Source organism: Neopsephotus bourkii, unplaced genomic scaffold, assembly GCF_033783945.1.
Source record: "Neopsephotus bourkii isolate Nb327-2 ecotype Australia unplaced genomic scaffold, CSIRO-AGI_Nbou_v1 NB_989, whole genome shotgun sequence".
NCBI classification, from domain to species: domain Eukaryota; kingdom Metazoa; phylum Chordata; class Aves; order Psittaciformes; family Psittacidae; genus Neopsephotus; species Neopsephotus bourkii.
This window is the reverse complement of record NW_026901481.1, coordinates 218631-239341: the sequence shown is the minus strand read 5'-3', so window position 1 is coordinate 239341 and position 20711 is coordinate 218631. Positions and strand designations below refer to the sequence as shown.

Genomic DNA, 20711 nt, shown 5'->3' with positions numbered 1-20711 from the left:
TTGGAGAAGACAGCAAAGAGATGTCAACAAAGATACACAGCTGATGAAGGAAAGAAGGACATAAGTCTGGGACTTACCTGAATGATCAGGAGACTCAAGAGGAAGAAGCTGCATAGAGAGCTACGAACCACGCAGCTCTTTTATATATGTCCCACATTGCCTGGGGCAGTGGCCAGCATCAGCGACAGAAGCCCCAGATAATGATGAAATCAAGCTGTGAAGCCTCATGAAACAAAGTAAATCCATCCTCACTGGGGAGAGTGGAAAGCAAACGTGTCCTGGAGAGCAAATCCAGAATGGGAGGAACGCATCTTGGCACACCATGACATGAAAGACAAGGTGATGCTGTAGCTGACCTCACAAAACCAATAAACCCTGATCGATCCCTAATCCTCTCACTTTGCTCATGTGCTGGAGCTTTGGGCACCTTGCAGAAGTGCTTTACAATCCAGGGCACAGCCAGCACACCTGGTATTACCTCTCTTTCACATGGTGGTAAACAGAGGTACAGGGAGGTTAAGAAAAGGGAGAGCACATTTCACATTCTAAAGGCTCAAGACATTCCAGTCCCCTTTTGGGGCAGCAGTTCAGAACCATTCCTAAACGTGGGCCATCTCCATGACCTTGCTTATCAGGGTGTGACTGGGCCTTACCGACCAAGGACCATGCTAAGGGTAGGAGCTGCACTGGCTGTGTGTGGGGAGAACCACAGGCTGGGAGCTCAATACTGATGTGTTAGGGGAGCACTGATATCTGACAGCAGGGTCATGGGTGAGAAGGAGACATGCACAGAGGGGCAGGAGGGCAACAAGGGAACCAGGACTCCCCCAGGTTCCTTGGCCACATTGTCTGTGAGTGTCATCTGCGTCAAGTCCTCTCTGGAGGGACTCAGTTCCTCAGCTGGACATTAAGGGCTGATACAGGAGACGCTGATGAGCACCCACAGTGAGCCAAGGTTCGCGTGGCCACGCTGCCTACAGGCACAGGCACGCTGGACACTGCTGCCTCACTCAGCGGTGGATAGGCAAAGAGGGGATTAATGACAGATCCGTGTTTATTGGTGCTGCAAGGTCAGCTACAACAAGAACTTGTCTATCATGGAATGTGTCATGCTATACTCAACCTCCCATATGCACTACAGAGCACATTCACATACCACTGACCCAATACAAGGCCAAAATTTTCAAGTCTTATTAGTTGTGTCATGAAATTTATCCACTGCCTTCCATGGGTCCTTGGGGATTCTAACCACTCCCCCTGGCCGATGCCCCAGGCAGCCTGGGACTTGTATAAAAGAGCTGAAGGCTTCACAGTCTCTATCCAGAATCCTGCACTTGACTCTTCAGTTCAAATAGGTAAGTGCAGCTCTTGAAAGCCTCTTGCAGATCTCTCCCTGCCTCCCTTGACAGAGTTTCTTGCCCTCACCCTTGCCTAATCCCTGGTGCATTTTCCAGGACTCAGTGACTGCCTGAAAGATGTCCTGCTCCAGCCTGTGTGCCCCTTCCTGTGGGGTGGCCGCCCCGTGCCCCGTGGCTGACACCACCAACGAGCCCTGTGTGCGTCAGTGCCAGAGCTCCACGGTGGTGATCCAGCCCCCAGCCACGGTGGTCACCTTCCCCGGACCCATCCTCAGCTCCTTCCCGCAGCAAAGCGCTGTGGGCTCAGCAGGAGTCCCTGCCATTGCTGGGGGCTCTGGTGGCAGTTATGGAGGCTATGGAGGATTTGGTGGCTATGGAGGCTTTGGGGGTTATGGGGGCTATGGAGGCCTTGGTGGCTACGGAGGCTTTGGGGGCTGTGGATATGGAGGCTGGGGCCGAGGCCTCAGGTCCTTCGGTGGTTGGTGTGGGAGTTGCTGAGCCCCACCTAGGTCCATCTTCAGACAACAGGGATCTCCTGGCTTCTGACACATCCCAATATGATGCTGCTGAGTGGAAGATCTTCCCTTCAACGTTAATGGTTTTCAAAGCTTGGAAGCCTCCTGACAGCTTTTGTCCCAATTCTTTTCCCTCATTTCCTGCTTGAGCATCTGTTTAAGACTCATTTTCCTCTGATAACAGATACTCAAACCAGGTGCCTGCTCCAGTGGCAGGTCTGATGCTCTGTGTAGTTCTGCCCATGGCCTGGACATGTTGGATGGCCTTGGCTGAGGCCCTGCTTTTTCCCCAGTTACTTCCCCACCTCAATCTTCAATTAAAGCTATGTTGTATCGCAGTGTTGATCCTTTGGTTTTTCAGATCGTTTCTTTTTCTTTCCCACATGCCCTAAACCTCTGGGCTTCTTGGTCTTGGCTGCCTGAATGACCCATGGTTCTGCCCTTTGATCATTTAGGCAGCTTGTTCACTGTATTCTAACTAATGATGACTGTTCCATATCAGTCTTGTAGCGTGCATCCCAGTGAGCTTCCTTTGGTCTCCCTCCCGCAATAAACAGAATGAATTTCAAAGCCCACTTGGATGATATGAAAGCACCATATCTTCTTGCAGAAGCTCTCCCAGATCCTCTCCAAAACCAGCATGCTGCAATTGCCTCCTTTTGTTGGCTTCTTATTGGTCACATTTGGAGGTCAAGGGAAATGGAATTTAAATCCATGCTTCTACCATATGTTGGCCATGTCCCCTTGCTGAGCTAGAGCTGTGGGCCAATGGAAAGTGAAATCTTCACAGCCAAATCTTCACAAGTTTCCTCTCAGAGCCATGGTTTCCATGGGTATCCAAGTCACATGCAGCATAAAACTCTGAATGGGAGTTTGCACTGCTGACTCTTTCAAGGTCTCTCCCTTCCCTGGGTAACTTCTGATCTGGTTATCTTGGCACTGAACACTGTTTCTGCACAGAAGCAGTTCCAGCCAGAGCCACCAGGAAGCACAGAATGGCAGCTCTTTGGTCACTGCTGGACAGCTCAGAAATAATCCCTCATTTGCAATGTGAACACAAAGATTTGGGAAAATGGCAGCATTATGGCAACAGCAGATATTTTTCCACTGCCAGAAGTGAAGTTTGCGTGTCTTTCTTCTCCTTGAGGCTGTGTTCTGGAGTTTGAGGATTCCGGGTTGAGAGAAACACAAGACAATAAAGAATCATAACTAGCTGATGAATACAGGGAAAATATAGAGGTAACAACAGATACAGTAAAGGATATCTCTGATGTTTAGTTATCTTACTAACCCCAAGGACCACGTAATGACGATCAGGAAACCAGCTTCAAGAAGCATCGTCACAGTGCAAGGTGGCCAGCTCAACTTTAGCAGGCATCCCCGCAAAGGCAACTTTGACCTGGGTGGTATGAAGTTCTGCCTCCCCACATCGCATGAGGCTCTGGCTTTTATACCAACAAAAATGCGCACTTATTCTGATGGAGGGAGCCAGCTTACATTGGAAGAAATGTCCAGCAATATCTAGAAAGGTCTCCAAGGGTCGGGACTTCTCCAGGGAGTTCTAAAGTGGACCTTTCCGGGTAGGAACCAAAGATGGACTCTGCAGAGAGCAGCCAAAACAGGACCTTCTGGGAAGGAGCCAAAGCATAAAACAGTGCTTTTCTATCTTTGTGTGTTTCACTTTGGACTATTATCTGTTGTTCCTGACACAGGCTGTTTCCATCTCTGCCCATCCTTATGTCTGGCCAGACTCCCCTGCAGTGGCTCTTGGACACAGAACAGGTTCTGGCTCACATGGTGTGCCCTGAGAGCATTGCAGTGAAATAGGGTTTTGAGGCAAGGCATTTGGCGAGGTGCTGGGCATTGGTGACACTCTCCCTCTTTGTCCCATGGCCTCCCAAGTGACTCTGAGCTGTGCCTTTGTTGTTTAGGTAGTTCCACTGGAGTCCCAATCCCGGGAGGCCTGGGGATACAGGCAGCCCAAGGGAATGGCTTGAGTGGGCAGTAAAATCACTGCTAGTCCTCACACTTCTTGGGCTACACAATGGAAGATCATAAGGAGGGGAGAAGACACAGAAGGCAAAGAGGGGAAAGCTTTGGTCAATGGGGATGGGCATAGTCCCTACTCTGGATAAACCTCACATAGCAGGATGTGATTCCTGAAGGAAAGCAGGTAGAAGCCAGGCAGATCCCAAATGCCTTCTTGAAAATCAACCTGACAAGAGTCATGACAGATAGTGATGCGATACAATGATATTCCTTTTCTTTGGGGATATCGGTATGCAAATGTGCCCTTGACAGAATGGGGGTGATGGCAGGGACTAACCATGTCATTCTCCATCCCTGGCAGTATTCAAGGCCAGGTTGGACAGATCTTGAGTGACTTGGTCTAATGAGAGGTGTCCCTGCCCATGGCAAGGAGGTTGGAAATAAATGATCTTAAGGTGCATTCCAAACCTAATTATTCTATGATTCTATGATGAAATGAAAGATACCAGAGTAGCGGCTGTGCTTTGTCTTTTTGGTGGTGTGCCACTGTGTTCCACTTTGCCTGCCAACAACCACCAACAGCATCTAATAGCTGAATCCTAATGGCTGAACCAAGTAACAGTGACATGGCCACAGTGCTGCATTTCTCCTCCATACATGTGTGTGTGTGTTTTCCCATCAGAGGTTTCCTGTGCTCTATCCCACTGCCTGCCCATCACATATCTTCCAGCCCCCTGTATGTTTCCAGTTCTGCAATGAATGGACACATCTCCCCTACCCTTTGCAAGGCCACCAAGTAAAACCATGACCTAAATATCCCAATGTCCTCCAGACCTGTAAGAGCTAGGTAATTCATAGACATGTCTATGGACCCACAGACCATGACATGCACAGGTCTTGCTGCTTTAGGAGATGGAAGGGATGTGAACATCACCTCAAACATGTTGAAAAGCTTCTATATTTACCCAACCTCCTGATGCTTGTTTGCCAGCCTGTAAAAGAGAGGTAATGAGAGGCGTCGTGTCTGTGCCCAGGATTGCAAAGCACTTCTGCAAGATGCTCAGGACTCTCCTACAGAGGCAAAGTGAAGGATTAGGAACAGAGCAAGGTTTATTGGGGCTTCTAATTCAGCTACAGCAGCACCTTGTGTTTCATGTCAAGGTGTGTCAAGGTCTCGCCCTCCCATCAGCTTTATACTCTCACGGGAGTTTTGCAAGCCAACGTCCCCAGTGAAGAGGCATATGATTGTCTCGCATAATTTTCTGTGTCATGCAGCTGTTCCACTGGGTTTTGTGATTTACGGGAGTTCCTGCCCCCCCTGCCTGGCTGATTCCCTGGGAATCTGGGACATGTAGAGAAGAGATGAAGGTTTCACAGCCTCTATCCAGATTCCTGCACTTGACTCTCCTGATCAAATAGGTAAGCGCAGCCCTTGAAAGCCTCTTGCAGATCTCTCCCTGCCTCCCTTGACAGAGTTTCTTGCCCTCACCCTTGCCTAATCCCTGGTGCATTTTCCAGGACTCAGTGACTGCCTGAAAGATGTCCTGCTCCAACCTGTGTGCCCCTTCCTGTGGGGTGGCCGCCCCATGCCCCCTGGCTGACACCACCAACGAGCCCTGCGTGCGTCAGTGCCAGAGCTCCACAGTGGTGATCCAGCCCCCAGCTTCGGTGGTCACCTTCCCCGGACCCACCCTCAGCTCCTTCCCGCAGCACAGCGCTGTGGGCTCAGTGGGAGTCCCTGCCATTGCTGGGGGCTCTGGTGGCAGTTATGGAGGCTATGGTGGATTTGGAGGCTACGGTGACTATGGGGGCTTGGTGGCTGCGGATATGGAGGCTGGCACCGAGGCTGCTCGTACCTCAGTAACAACTGTGGGCCCTGCTAACCACACATTGGGTACAGCCACAGACTTGGGAGAGCTCCAGAAGATACCCTGGCACATCCTGACGTGATGTTCTGTGGAGGAACATTCCTTCGGTACTGCTGGGATCCAGAGCATGGAAGTCTCTGGCCTGCTTGAAGCCCAACTCTGCCTTCCTCCTGCCCTGATTGAGCTTCATTTCAGGACGTACTCTCCCCTGCTGCATGCCTGCTTCTGTGGCTCAGCTGGAGATTACTCTATGTGCCCACAGCCAGGAGTCATGGGTTGCTCTTCATCAGGGCTTTGTTCTTCTCCCAACTCCCTCCTCCCTTCAAAACGCAATAAAAGCTGTACTGCACCTCAATATCAACCCTTGGCTTTACTTTTTCCTTCCTCAATAGATAATACACCAATTTATATCCTTGGTTCTGGGGCATCCTGGTCAGTTTGCTCCAAGGGCCTTGTCAAGAGCAATGCAGGACCTGTCTCACATCCTTCAGCCTGGCCTGGGCAGCATGTGCATCCAGCAACCCATTGTCAGCAGTGGGTGGACACGTTTGCATTCTTCAGCAGCTTCTCCTTCTCTCCCTCTCTGTCTTCTCTATGCTTTGGGCTCCTGCACTGTGCCGCCCAGGAAGAACTGCAGCGATCAGGAGTTTGCTGCCCAGTGTGGCCATTCCAATGGGCTGCCTGCAGCTCCAGCTCTCCTGGGACTGGTATCCAAATGGAGCCATCTCAATGGCAAAAGCGCAGCTCAGAGCCACTTGAGAGAACACTGGTCAAAAGGGGAGAGGGTCACAAGTTCCAGCACCTGCCCATATGCATCACCTCCATTGCCTCCACGTTCCTGCACCTTTTTTTTCTCAATCTCCAAATACTCCCTGGATCACTTCTGGTCCCATCTGCCTCAGCTCCTGCAGCAGAAGCCCTTCCCTGCCAGTCGCTGTGTCACCCACCTTCATTCTGCAGACCCTACTCTCCCCAGGAAGAGCAGGAGAGCTTCCTACAGCCCTCTGCTTTGGAACAGATTTGCTGGCCTTTTCCTGCCCTTGCTCACACACCAGCTCACAATGTAGCCCCTGCTGCCAAATGTCTCCAAAAGCACCCAGATACAGCAGCAGAATCACCCAAACCCACTTCCACCACAGTGTCCTCAGCAGACACACAGGGGACACCACAGAAGCTAACATGCAGAAGGTAGCTGAGAGAAAGTGAAGAGAACTTGGGTAGATATGGCACATTTGACCCCTCTTTTCCGGGCCTCTTCAGCAATGCCCAACATGCTGCCACATTGCCCTTCCTGATGGCCTTGGCTGGAGCTGTCTGTGTGCAAGACCAAAGTGCAGTGCTGGGATCACACGATAGGAAGTTACCTGGGGAAGGGAGGGATCTCGGCAGTGTTGGCATTTCAACCTCCTTCTCAAAACGCTTTATGCTTCATGTGACTTGGGTACCTGGGAACAAATCCTGGCTCAGAGAGGATGCTTGGGAAGACTTGGCTGTGCTCATCACACACTCTCTAAGTAGTACCTACCTCTGGCTGGGCACAGGAACATGATCAGCATGTGACAGCAGCCCTGTACATGCCTGGTTTTTCTCTCCATTTCCCTGGACCCCCCAGTATGGCCAATATGAAACCAACAAAAGAATTCAATGGCAGCATGCCAAGTTTGCAGAGGATTTGGAAGAGCTGCCACAGGACCCTTGAGGCACTTTCACATCTATCAGATGGGCGTTGGGTATGTATTATGTTCATTGCTGAAGGGAGACAAGAAGCAGCTCCCTGGGAAATGCTCTATACAACCCATCTTGGATGATAATCATAGAATCATAAAATGGTTTGAGTTGGGAAGGACCTTAAGATTATCAAGTTCCACCCACTGCCACAGGCAGGGACACTTCCCACTAGACCACATCGCTCAGGGCCCTGTGTAACCTGGCCTTGAACACTGCCAGGGATGGGGCAGCCACAGCTTCTCTGGGCACCCTGTGCCAGCGCCTCAGCACCCTCACAGGGGAGAACATTTTTCTTATAGCTAATCTGAATTCTCCCTATTTAAGTTTTAACCCATTAACCCTTACCCTACTGCTACAGCCCTTTATGAGGAGTCCCTCTCCAGCACCCTTGTAGGCTCCCTTCTAATACTGGAAGGCTGCCTTGAGAGCTCCACACAACAGAGCACCATCAAGAGTAACAAACTCCCAGAGAACTAGAATGGGACTTTCAAGGAGCACAGACCAACAAACCCAGAATTTTGTGGCAAGTGGGAAAGAAGAAGAAAGGATCAGGAAAAACCAAGGGTCAACATTCCAATGCAACACAGCTTTTATTGCAGATTGAGGTGGGGAAGGAGTTGGGAGAAAAGCAGGGCCCAGACCAAGGCCATCCAATGTCTCCTGGCAGTGGGCAGAGCTACAAAGAGCAGGCACCCTATGAGGGTCTCTGTCATCAGGAGGCAACAAGCCTTGAAGGGATGATCAAGTAGGGCAGGAGGAGAGCAAAATTTAGCTCCAATAGGCAAGAGGTATCCAGCCTCTAGATCTCAGCAGAGCTGAAGGGATGTTCTTCCTTTGGACATCATCATGTTGGGATGTCCCAGGGGATTTCCTGGAGCTCTCCGTTGTCTGAGGCTGGATGTGGGTGAGGCTTAGCAGCTCCCACACCAACCACCAAAGGACCTGAGGCCTCGGCCCCAGCCTCCATATCCACAGCCTCCAAAGCCTCCATAGCCACCAAGGCCTCCATAGCCCCCGTAGCCACCATAGCCACCAAATCCGCCATAGCCACCATAACTGCCACCATAACCCCCGGCAACGGCAGGGACTCCCGCTGAGCCCACAACGCTGTGCTGTGGGAAGGAGCTGAGGATGGGTCCAGGGAAGGTGACCACCGAAGCTGGGGGCTGGATCACCACCGTGGAGCTCTGGCACTGACGCACACAGGGCTCATTGGTGGTGTCAGCCAGAGGGCATGGGGCGGCCACCCCACAGGAAGGGACACACAGGCTGGAGCAGGACATTCTTCTCTTCAGAAGGTCAAGCTGCAGGAGAAGACAGAGTTACAGTGCACTACATGGCCTGACAACAAATCCCTCCTCACTGTCTTCCACTTGGAATCTCTGCTCCAGGACATTGCCTGGATCATCCCAGGCAGTCAGAGAAGAAACATGAGCCACAGTTGATGTGCTGCTTTAAAACCCTTGCTTTCCTCTATGCTCCCTGGGCCTGACTTGCCCATAGGAGAGAGGAAAACTTTTCCTTATGAAAGCATATAGGACACCGCCAAGCTTGCAAAACACTAGATTGCATGGGTATACACAGAGCATCATACCTACAAGTTCCAATATTCATCCTTTCTCTATCTCTTAAAGGGCACCATCACATACTTTTTGCTATGAAAGTGTGGTGGAAAAGACATCAAAAGAGACATTGAGAAAGAAACAGCTGAGGAAGGAAAGAAGGGTATAGGGTTTTAACTTACCTGTTTGATCAGGAAAGTCAAGTGGAGGAATGTGGATAGCTGTGAAGCCCTCAGCTCTTTTATACATGTCCCACACTGCCTGGGGCAATGGCCAAAGTGTGATGACAGAAACCCCAGATGATCATGTAGTAGAGTGGACAAGCTTCATGACACAGATAGTGGTGTGATACAATTATATGCCTCCCAACTGTGGAAACGGACATGTACATTTGCTCAGGAGAAGAAAGAGATGATGGCAGGGTTGAATATGACACATCACAGCATCAAAGACACAGCACTTCTGTAACTTAACTCCCTGTTCCAATAAACTCTCATCTGTCCTTAATCCCCCACTTCACATGCCAGAAACTATCTTTGGCAATTTGTGGAACGTTTCTGTGCCCAGTCACACCAAGCTCAGCAGCCATTAAGCCACACTCCCAGAACCAGCAGTGCTCAGCATGACTACGCCTCCAGGCAATGTGGCCATATCAAACCCTGCAGAAGACCATGCTCACAGACATGAGGCTGAACCAAGTAACAGTGACATGGCCACAGTGCTCCATTTCTCCTCCATACATGTGTGTGTGTGTTTTCCCATCAGAGGTTTCCTGTGCTCTATCCCACTGCCTGCCCATCACATCTCTTCCAGCCCCCTGTGTGTTTCCAGTTCTGCAATGCATGGACACATCTCCTCTACCCTTTGCAAGGCCACCAAGTAAAACCATGACCTAACTATCCCAGTGTCCTCCAGATCTGTAAGAGCTGGGTAATTCATAGACATGTCTATGGACCCACAGACCATGACATGCACAGGTCTTGCTGCTTTGGGAGATGGAAGGGATAAGGTCACCACAAACGTGTTGAAAAGCTTCTGTATTTACGCAGCCTCGTGATGCCTCTGTTTGCCAGCCTGTAAAAGAGAGGTAATGAGAGGCATTGTGGCTGTGCCCAGGATTGCAAAGCACTTCTGCAAGATGCTCAGGACTCTCCTACAGAGGCAAAGTGAAGGGTTAGGAACAGAGCAAGGTTTATTGGGGCTTCTAATTCAGCTACAGCAGCACCTTGTGTTTCATGTCAAGGTGTGTCAAGGTCTCGCCCTTCCATCAGCCTTGTACACTCAAGGGACATTTACACAGCAGTGTCCCCAGTGAAGAGTGATATAATTGTCTCACTTCATTTTCTGTGTCATGGAGCTTTTCCACTGAGTTTTATGAGACTGAGGAGTTCCTGCCCCCACGCCTGACCAATGCCCCGGGCAGTCTGGGACATGTATAAAAGAGCTGAATGCCTCACAGCCTCTATCCAGATTTCTGTTCTTGACTCTTCAGTTCAAATAGGTAAGCGCAGCCCTTGAAAGCCTCTTGCAGATCTCTCCCTGCCTCCCTTGATAGAGTTTCTTGCCCTCACCCTTGCCTAATCCCCGGTGCTTTTTCCAGGACACTGCACCTGCCTGAAAGATGTCCTGCTCCAGCCTGTGTGCCCCTTCCTGTGGGGTGGCCGCCCCGTGCCCAGTGGCTGACACCACGAACGAGCCCTGTGTGCGTCAGTGCCAGAGCTCCACGGTGGTGATCCAGCCCCCAGCCACGGTGGTCACCTTCCCCGGACCCATCCTCAGCTCCTTCCCGCAGCAAAGCGCTGTGGGCTCAGCGGGAGTCCCTGCCATTGCTGGGGGCTCCGGTGGCAGTTATGGAGGCCATGGTGGCTATGGAGGCTTTGGGGGTTATGGGGGCTATGGAGGCCTAGGTGGTTATGGGGGCTATGGAGGCTATGGTAGCTGTGGAGGCTATGGAGGCTTTGGAGGCTGCGGATATGGTGGCTGGCGCCGAGGCCGCTCATACCTCAGTGGCAGCTGTGGAACCTGCTAACCACACACTAGGTATGGCCACAGACATGGGAGATCTCCAGAAGATACCCTGTCACATCCCAGTATGACGCTCTGTGGAGGAGCATTCCTTTGGCACTGCTGGTAAGCAGAGCTTGGAAGTCTCTGGCCTCCTTGAAGCCCAGCTCTGCCTTCCTCCTGCCCTGCTTGAGCTTCACTTCAGGACTTGCTGTCCCCTGACAACGCAGCCCCATGCTGCACGCCTGCTCCTCCTGCACAGCTGATATTCATTCTTGGTGTGCCCACAGCCAGCAGACAGAGGAAGCCCTTTGCCAGGGCCCTGCTCTGCTCCCCGCTCCTTCCCCCTTCAAACTGCAATAAAAGCTGTGTTGCATCGCAGTGTCCGCCCTTGGTTCCATTTCTTCTTTTCCCCACAGACGTTACCCCAAGTAACTTCCTTTGCTCTCTGGGCCACCTTGCAAAGTCCCACCTGCGGCCTTGTCAGGGTCATTTCCGGGACCTGCCTTACCTATCCCAAGCACCTCTTCATATGCCTGCCCTCCATTGCCTTCATGTTCCTCCATCCCTGCACTAAGTTCTCCCCCACCACATATAAGGTGGCTAAGAAAAAGTGAGGGGAAACCTGGGTAGATATGGGGCAGATGACCCCTTTTATCCTGGTCTCTCCAGCAATGACCAGCATTCTGCCAGATTGCCCTTGCTGGTGGCTTTGACTGGAACTGTCTGTGTGGAAGACCAATGTGCAGGTCTGGGATCACACAATAAGTTACTTGGGGAAGGGAGGGACCTTTGATAGACTGACTTGATGCAGCACACAACAAACAGGCCCATTGTAAAGGATAGCTTTTGAAGGAAAAAAAACATGAGTGAATTTATTTATTGCTTTGTGGTTCTTCTTTCAAAGAGAAACATACAATGTCATCACTTTTTACCACTCTAGATAGTCTGGGAATTTCAATGAACTCAGATGCTCATAGTTATATTTGTAGTTCGTTACTAATCTATTTAAACTTTTGTCAGGCATTTCTTTATGGAATAATAGTCACTCCAAACATGCAAGTTGAGACATTTCAATATATGCTTTAGTCAGAGATTTTATAGCCTTCAGATGTTTCATTCAAATGTAGCCCTGTACAAACAACTCCAGTAGATCCTCCAATTAGTTACTCAGCCTTCTAATCCCAGAAATTTGGATTTCTTTCTGGTCTCATCTGAAGGTGATATCCTGGAGTGAAAGAAACATCTATCTGTGAGGCATTCCATGGATTTCTAACTCTTCCTTCTAACTAGGCCCCTTGTTAAAGCAGCCAAGTCCATAAGTAGTCTGTAATACTACTGATAGATTACGAATTGTTTTAAGCTGATATTGTCTCTTACTTGTGCATTCTGAGAGATATAATACTTTCCAATTTTTACTTATTCATAGCTTTCATATTTCTTATTTTAGACTTAGCTCATAAAAAATAGAAATTATTACCAATTCCAGCTGAATTCCACCTTAATGCCAAGATACAGGTTGACCAGCAACTTGCACTGTGCTTCTGCAGGGAAGGTGTCAGGCATCAAAGTGGGTGAGCACTTCCTTATGAACACAGCTCCTCAGAAGGAATGAGAAAGCTCCGTCCCAAAAAGTGCTGGTGGTGTAATCCAGTGCTTTACTTGCAAAGGTTTTCAATTAATTTTGTATTATAGCACAATTGAGCTCTGTTCCTCGTGTGAGATTGACCTCAAAAGGCAGCAGTGTGTGTTCAAAGGACAGTAATTACATTCACAATAAGGGTTCTAGGGTTTAATAGAGATTCCAAAGCACTTCACCAGCTGTTTCACGCCTAGACTGCATTACAGCATCATACTAATAAGAGGTTACTCCTGCTGTCAGTTAGGTCCTTCAGTCATGAATAATAGAGTCACTGCAGACTTGGGCAATGGATCTCACCCTAATAACAACTGTGATTGTGCAGCCTGGGAACTTCATGCCATTTCATTGTCATTCAAATGGAGCCTTGCAGTAACACTTACAAACACTTAAGCCAGGTGAATGGAAAGAGTGCAGTTTCCTGCTCTGTAACAGAACCAGGCCTCTAAGCCCAGAAGCCATCCCAGACACTGCCAGCACAAAAGCTCTTGAGAAATAGTGAGTCTCTCCCAACTTTTTGGCTTATTCCTCAGTTAAATTGGGTTTTCCTGCAACCATTCAAAAGTGCATCTGCAAATCACTAAGATGCAGTGCTGTTATGTCCAACATATGTACACACACTGTGATGCTGAAGTTAATATTTCCAAATCCTTCCTAGGAATTTCCAGAATGGGTGGCTTCATTTTCTGAGATATTACTGGGTTTTTAGTTTGCAAAATGTGTGCTCAGGTTCAGCTGACGTCCATAAGAGCTACAGTGTGCAGTATGTCATCGTAAAATGTATCAAGCAGGGGACAAAAATCTGTGTACATCCAAATGAGAATAACAAAAGCAGGGACATGTAATGATGCTATAATTTTTTTAATAAGGATAAAGCTAACAGTCACAATCTAAAATAATACAAGAAGCAGAAGCAGAAAGAATGCATACAGAGATTTTATCTGCAGAAATTCTGGTTTCATTGGTACTATTTTTGCTGCTATAGCTGTAGCATTGTACTATCAATTTCCATTTTCAATCTTTTGGCTTGCTTTCAGTCCAGTGAAACAAATCAGATCAGATGATTTACTGTTTCTTTGGTACAGCTTCAAAAGCAGTTAAGTCAGAAATATATCCACAGGAAGGTTAGTGCAAGTACACTCTAGATTTCATTAATGTTAGCTGGCAAAGAGACAAAAGTCAGTTAAGAATTTGTTCATCCATGCTAAGCCCGACATCTTTTACTCTACCAAACTCATGGAGAGTTAAGAAGTCTGTAGGAAAGAAGGAAGACATTTTAGAAGCACACTGAAGAAGTTTTACAGAAACACTGATCTCGCCAAAATACTACAGCTTTCAGTTATAGTCCTGGACTCAGAGCTTCTGCAAACCCTCCCCTTTAAGAGCAGCCGTGAATTCAGTGTTTAATTCTCACTCCTTGTTTTCCATTATATCCTTCTTGATTTAGCAGGGGTAGCAGCTCCCAAAGCTGTATCTACGGGTGTAGCGAGAAGAGTAGGGATAGCAGTAGCGGGAGGTATAGGAAGGGTAGCAGTCACGGTAACTGCACAGACTCCCATAGCTCCGGTAGCCACAGGGGCTCCCACAGTCGTAGGTCCGGTAGCTGCAGGGGCTTCCACAGTCATAGGTCCTGTAGCTGCAGGGGCTTCCACAGTCATAGGTCCGGTAGCTGCAGGGGCTTCCACAGTCATAGGTCCTGTAGGTGTACATGGTCCCATAGTTGCAGGGTGAGTAACAGGAATCCTCACACTGGGTCTGGTAGCAGAAAGTCATCTTGATGTGATGGAGGGAGTCAAGCCTAAAAGACCACAGGGAAGGAAAAGGCTGTAAGACAATGCTCCCAACAGCAAGTAAAACCCAAATAAATGCTGCAAGCATGGAGGGAAGAAAGAGCCAGCAAACCCAGGCATATTGCCTGACACTGTTGTTCTATCCTCATTTTTAGTGCTGCGTCTTCCCCCTAATCCTCTGTCCTGACCAGCCTTTCTGAGCTTTGCTGCACATCCCCACTGGCTGCATGCCTGGATCATGATGGGAGATGTGATTGTGAACCACGATGCCTGTGTCAAAAGGAAGCTGTCAGGAAATAAACTGGAAAATCCTTTATAGCTGTAGTGAGATGAAGACTTAAATGGAAAAGAGGGTTATGTACAAAATTGTCAGTTTCAAACTCTGAAATACCAAAGAAAATCCATGCAGGAAAGAATATATTACATATAAATAATTCTCATCAAATCACAACCCTAATTCCCAGTGAATTAATCTACAATACTCATAGATTAGTAACTGGAAGGGGGGGAAGAGAGGGAAAATTGTATCATTATTCACTAGGTTTCCTAAATCTATTCCAACTTACCCACTCTGCAGTGAGAATAAGGCAGGAGAAGCGAATGCATTATCCTCAGTGGTTTGGGGTTTTTATAGAGCTCCTAGTCCCGCCCCATGCATGAAAGGGTCCAATTACCAAACACATTTTGCTTCCCTCATGACTCCTTCTCATTGATATACCGGTTCTCCCCAGGGTTTCTGATTATTGGTCCAGCACTGTGACATACAGGTTACACCCTCCAGGTTTCTTTCATCTCAAAACTACCAGGGCAATTAAGCCTTGGTATCATCGTGCTGAATTCACTTCTTCAGTCCAGCAACATATGCAAAGATGTATAAATTGCCAAACATCATTTTTGGTGGACTGGCCTCACTGTGCATGTTGTTCCATGTGCTTTTTGGTGCAGTTTTTTTTCCTGAAATACTTGTGGAAGGGGGAGCCTCTCATTTTCATGTATTTCATAACTGTAATGGTGCATGAAACAGCACGTTCCTACCAATCCCTTCCAACATTTCCTGTGACTAGCAAAGTGGGTAAGACCTTTGCACTGATGCTGTCATGGAATATGATATTGCTGTGCTCACTGATTCAGCTAGAAAATTGGTGTAGAAGCATTAAAAAGGCATGTATATGACGTATTTTCCGAGAAAACACCTTTCCAAGACTCAATTCTCCAGCTATAAATTACATCCTTAATAAAGCCTAGAAACAGAATAACGTGATACACGTTTTTAGAAACTGTGTTACATAATGCTGGGGCGTTTTCCACTAACGTAGTATTAATATTTAAATAATAAATCTCTTTGTACGTGTGAATCTTTAATAAGTATTAATGAAGGCTTTGATATTCAAAAATTTGAGAAAGGCCCTGAACGTCTGACATGTCTGTTATTATCCTTCCCTTAGATGCAAGTAAACAGAAGTGTTTTGAGGTGAAGGTCACCAGGGAAGACCGGGATGTTGCTGCTTTACCAGGTCACATCCACAGGGCTCAGCATTATTCACCATCATTAGCAACATTAAGTTAAACACCTCAACAACATCGGGAAAATGTCATGTTAAACTATATTTAGCAGCTGGGGGACTCCTTAGGAAAACTTCAGTTATTACACATATATGTTCCTGTTTGGCTTATCTTGTTCTTTTGTAATGAACCCCTGAGTGAATCATTTCTGATCTAAGCATAAACAATCTCTAAGGAGATTTTTTTGGATCCATAAAATTTGCCTAGATTGCATTGACTCTCTAGGAGCCTGAATTTGTCAGTTTATTTAATATATTATGCAATTTAAAATTTCATATATCCTTTAGATTGATTATTTACTGTTACCTGCTTCAGGGTTTTCCTAAAGTCTTGTCAGTGACTCTAATTTACTCAGATCTATTTCCACCATTCTTACACCAAAAAGGACCCCAGTTTCCTTCTATGCAGACAAAGGAGTTGGCTGTTGAAGTTTGGTAAAAGTGATTGATAGAGCATTGCTAGCAGGCAAATCTACATGACCTTCCTGTGAACGTCACAATAAACAGTTAACATATCCATGCATATCTGATTGCAGCAAGGTACAGACCAGACGTGTCCTCTAATACAACCACCTTTCTTGTACTTCTGTTATTGAATTGCATATAACACAAATTATATTATAAATACAAATACTCCTAATATTCTGACCTAAAAAGGCAATTTTGAAATTAAAAAAAAAAAGGAAAAAAAAAAAAAAGAACAACCAAACAATAAATGCTTTCTAGAGATTATTATTTCAGGGGAAAAAAGCACTAAAATTCCTCCTTCCTCAAACCAATCCAGAGTCGTTGCAGGCTTCATACACTGAAATTCATCCATTCCTCTAAAATGGGGATTGAGAACATCAATCAATTCTGCTCTCAATATCCTTCCTTCCCTTTCCTGTTATAACTCAGATTTCACCACACTAATTCTACAAATATAATTCACCCAGGAAGTCCGAACATGAAAGAAAACTGCAATGCAATGTCATACTTTTGGAAGCCAAGAACTGACTAATGATCACAAACCAAGGAAAACAATTACATCAACTGAAGGAATGACGTGCATAAGTAAATTTGTTTTGTGATGAATAGGAGTTTAAAGCACAGTAGGCTTGGTCAGATAAATATATAAAAGGGAGAGAAGTTCAACACTCTCTACAAGCATCTTCGGACTTACGTTCTCACTGAACTTGGTAAGTCGGGCTTACTACAATGTCTTTATTTCTGTGTAGATGCTGTGTTTTTACTATATTGCTATACAGACAGCACTTATGCTTTAAAAGCAAAGGCTTTTCCCAGAAAAGGCTGTGATTTCACAGCAAGCACAATTCATTTTGCTTAAAATGGGATATATGCCTACATAAGCTTAGAAGATTGTGTCATCTAGCGATGCACTGTGAGAAATTGTCTTTATTTATGATATATTGAAGCCTTTGAGGCTTCTTTATTATGAAGCAGAAAATGTATTACATATTTTTCATTATTTTGAACAAAAAGTAAGTATATTACTGGCAATTAAGGCATGAACACGGGTTCAAACAAACAAGCTGCTTTTTTCAGCAGAGCTTTGTACAAGAAGAGGATTTGTTATGTGGTGTCTTGTCTCAATGCAAGAACTGGCAGAATTCATTCCTGATCTAGTGTCTGTTCACTGATGGTTTTTAGAGAAGCATCAGACACTGATACAATCTAATCCTAACAAGATCCTATCTCATACACCATTTGAAAACAGACTGCCAAATCTAAGCAATAGTAACAAGCAGCATAAAATATTTTTATGGCAAAAACAAGGGGGAAAACAAGAATGAAGTGAGCTGGGCAAGGAGTCAGGGTATAGCTTTGAATGGAGGTGTTGGACTGGTTCCCATGTTCGCACTTCCTTCCTCCCTCTTTCTTATACTTACATAGTTTTTTCTCAAGCAGCAAGCATCCACTTGATCTCTGGGTCAGACCTTATCTTCTCTTCTGCTGTGTTTCAGACTTGCCTCCCCATTCATCACACCAAGATGACTTTCTGCTACCAGACCCAGTGTGAGGATTCCTGCTACTCACCCTGCAACTACGGGACTGTGTACACCTACAGGACCTACGGCTGTGGAAGCCCCTGCAGCTACCGGACCTACGACTGTGGGAGCCCCTGTGGCTACCAGAGCTATGGGAGTCTGTGTGGTTACCGTGACTGCTACCCCTCCTACAGCTCTCGCTACTGCTACCCCTACTCTTCTCGCTACATCCGTAGATACAACTATGGGAGCTGCTACCCCTGCTAAACCCAGCTGTAGAACAACCAGATAGGAAATGAAAGGCAAAATAGTAACGTATGAATTTTACCTTTGCTAAGCTTCTGTGACAGCAACTGCAGTCAGGAATGGTCCTGAGTGCTTAGCACCTCTCTTCAGTGTCTGCAGCTACTTTGAGTAACTTGCTATTAGGGTGACCTCTTCCTTCATAACCTTTGGATGTACTGTGTAGTTTGATGTGTAGCTTTACAACAGAAGATGCAGAGAGGAGAAGACACCTCGTCTTGCCATATAATGTGCTGACAGCTCTGCTCCTCACCAAACACCACCGTAGTCCCAAAAGCATCTACTGTGCAATCTTGTGACTGTTTAAAGGATGTGTGAATCCCTGAATGCTTCTCTTCTCTACTACTACAAGCTGTAACTGCTTCTTACTCTCATTAAAAGATCTTGCATCACAATACTGCTTTTTGTATTATGTTTTTCTTTTATGTTTGACTTTGCTAATTATTTACCTGAAACATGGCAAAAAAAGGAGGCACAAGCTTCTCACATCTGCAGTTTTAAGCATCCCGTAAAATCTGAGGTGACAGAGGATGTACTGAGCACTTTAATTTCTGTCTCCTCCAGGACAGTCCTAAAATCTCATGTCTGCCATGTCCTAATTCTGCCCCTCTTCCACCAAACACACCAAAACACTGTTCATTTCCAAAATACTAGCTTAGAAATAAAAAGATTTAAGAAAACTGAATCAGTGCTTACCGACTACATTCCAGCCCAAGTTATGATACATTTGAGGATCCAAAATGCACTGAGAACCAAAATGCTGAAATATGTCTGCTATCTGCAGCTCTGAAGTAGGTACCTAATACGAGAACACACACAATCTCACATTCATCTCTTCCCAATGTGTTTCAAGGTTTCAATATTGCTATTTCTCCACCAGAGGTTACTTTGCACAGTCAGGCTGCATCCCCAGCAGCATAAGCAGCAGGTTGAGGAGTTGGATTCCCCTCCTCTACTCCACTCTGGTGAGACACACACACACATACACCTGCAGTTCTACTTCGAGCTCTGGGGCATCAGCATACAATCATAGAATAGTTAGGGTTGGATAGGACCTTAAGATCATCTAGTTCCAACCCCCCTGCCATGGGCAGGGACACCTCACACTAAACCATTTCACCCAAGGCTTTGTCCAACCTGGTCTTGAACACTGCCAGGGACAGAGCATTCACAACCTAATAATAAGGACATGGAGCTTTAAGGTCCCTTCTAAGGCAAACCATTCTAGGATTAAATGACTGTATGATGTCGTGTGAATGAGCTGTGAGCCTAGTCCTTCCTATTACTGCCCTGGCTGGGCTGACTTTCTGGCATGCATCCTGTAATCATCTGCCAGCCTTCACCATCAGCAAAAACTGTTCTACAAAGGAAGAGCAGAAGCATGCAGATTCCAGATAAGGAGAGGCTTGGAGGGGAAGCCTCTTCTTCCCCGTAATTACAAACAGGATGTGATAGGGAAGAGTTGCTTAAAGCAAAAGTGGCTACCAGCTTGATGACAAGGGGGTGAACCTACCAGGACTCTCAGGCAGAAGCCATCTGGAGCCACCAGAATACTGACTTTTGCAAGCGATTTCCAACAGGAAATGCTCCTTCTCCTGGTCTGCAGGAGCTTCAGTTCTTCAGCTAACACTGGTCTGCATGTAGGAGGCACAATTACAGACTGTGACGCTGACTTTCTCTGGTGGGTAGACTGCAAGGAATGGGATTGCTATAGGGTTTCCTTCCTCATCCTGTAAGTGCCAGTTACCATCAATTCCCAGCAGAAGCGAGGTTCATGTGAATTTGCATCCATGTAAAAGCAGAGCATAGAAATGAAGCAAAACCTAAACACTTATTCAACAGATTATTCAAGAGGTTGGAGAGGAGGCTGTGTAAGAGAAACCTGAAGAAAACAAACCCAGAACTCCTGGGTGAGCTGCCAGAAACAAGCATCAAACCATGATTTGAAAATTCACCATTCTGTTCTACAGTAGCTGGTACATCTGAAAACTTACTTTGGTCAAATTACCTACTAAAACAAAGGCTTTTTATATTCACTGTGCTCAACTGTTACATTAATTTCCTTTTACTGGAAATATTTTCTTCTAACAATCTAAAAATGCAAATCAAGGTTTCCCTCAACTGGTCATGAAGTGCAAATTTGGCATCTGAAGGTTTTTGTTGGGTTTTTTTATTATTATTTAAAAGCAACTGTGGCTTATGCATAGATTTGTTTTAAAACTTAAAGAAAAGTTATCAGTTGATACATCATATCATAGACTTCTCTATTTCAGAGTAACAAAGCAATTGGTAATTGTTTTTTAATTCCTTTTTATCTTATTCAAAATATTCAGGTTTAAGTTCTGTTCATAATAAAAAAAATGCAAATTTCTGTGAAATGCCATTCATTATTAAAAAAAAATAAA

The 20711-nt window shown here is 46.5% G+C and overlaps 5 protein-coding genes and 1 pseudogene across 5 annotated transcripts; 4 read left to right on the top strand and 2 right to left on the bottom strand.

Annotated features, from left to right (window-relative positions):
• Positions 1-1475: 1475 nt before the first annotated feature.
• On the top strand, positions 1476-1856 carry LOC133215536 (claw keratin-like). Its single transcript, XM_061359609.1, has one exon. The coding sequence runs from the start codon at positions 1476-1478 to the stop codon at positions 1854-1856; it is 381 nt and encodes a 126-aa protein (XP_061215593.1).
• A 3545-nt stretch (positions 1857-5401) lies between these two features.
• Positions 5402-5745, top strand: LOC133215535 (claw keratin-like; annotated as a pseudogene).
• A 2537-nt stretch (positions 5746-8282) lies between these two features.
• Positions 8283-9676, bottom strand: LOC133215534 (claw keratin-like). Its single transcript, XM_061359608.1, has one exon. The coding sequence runs from the start codon at positions 8739-8741 to the stop codon at positions 8370-8372; it is 372 nt and encodes a 123-aa protein (XP_061215592.1). The 5' UTR covers positions 8742-9676; the 3' UTR covers positions 8283-8369.
• Positions 9677-10641: 965 nt separating this feature from the next.
• LOC133215533 (claw keratin-like) lies at positions 10642-11358 on the top strand. The gene has a single exon (XM_061359607.1). The coding sequence runs from the start codon at positions 10642-10644 to the stop codon at positions 11047-11049; it is 408 nt and encodes a 135-aa protein (XP_061215591.1). The 3' UTR covers positions 11050-11358.
• A 2195-nt stretch (positions 11359-13553) lies between these two features.
• On the bottom strand, positions 13554-14456 carry LOC133215532 (keratin-associated protein 21-2-like). The gene has a single exon (XM_061359606.1). The coding sequence runs from the start codon at positions 14434-14436 to the stop codon at positions 14107-14109; it is 330 nt and encodes a 109-aa protein (XP_061215590.1). The 5' UTR covers positions 14437-14456; the 3' UTR covers positions 13554-14106.
• Positions 14457-17988: 3532 nt separating this feature from the next.
• On the top strand, positions 17989-18337 carry LOC133215531 (scale keratin-like). The gene has a single exon (XM_061359605.1). It carries the CDS (start codon positions 18007-18009, stop codon positions 18268-18270), a length of 264 nt encoding a protein of 87 aa, XP_061215589.1. The 5' UTR covers positions 17989-18006; the 3' UTR covers positions 18271-18337.
• Positions 18338-20711: the final 2374 nt, after the last annotated feature.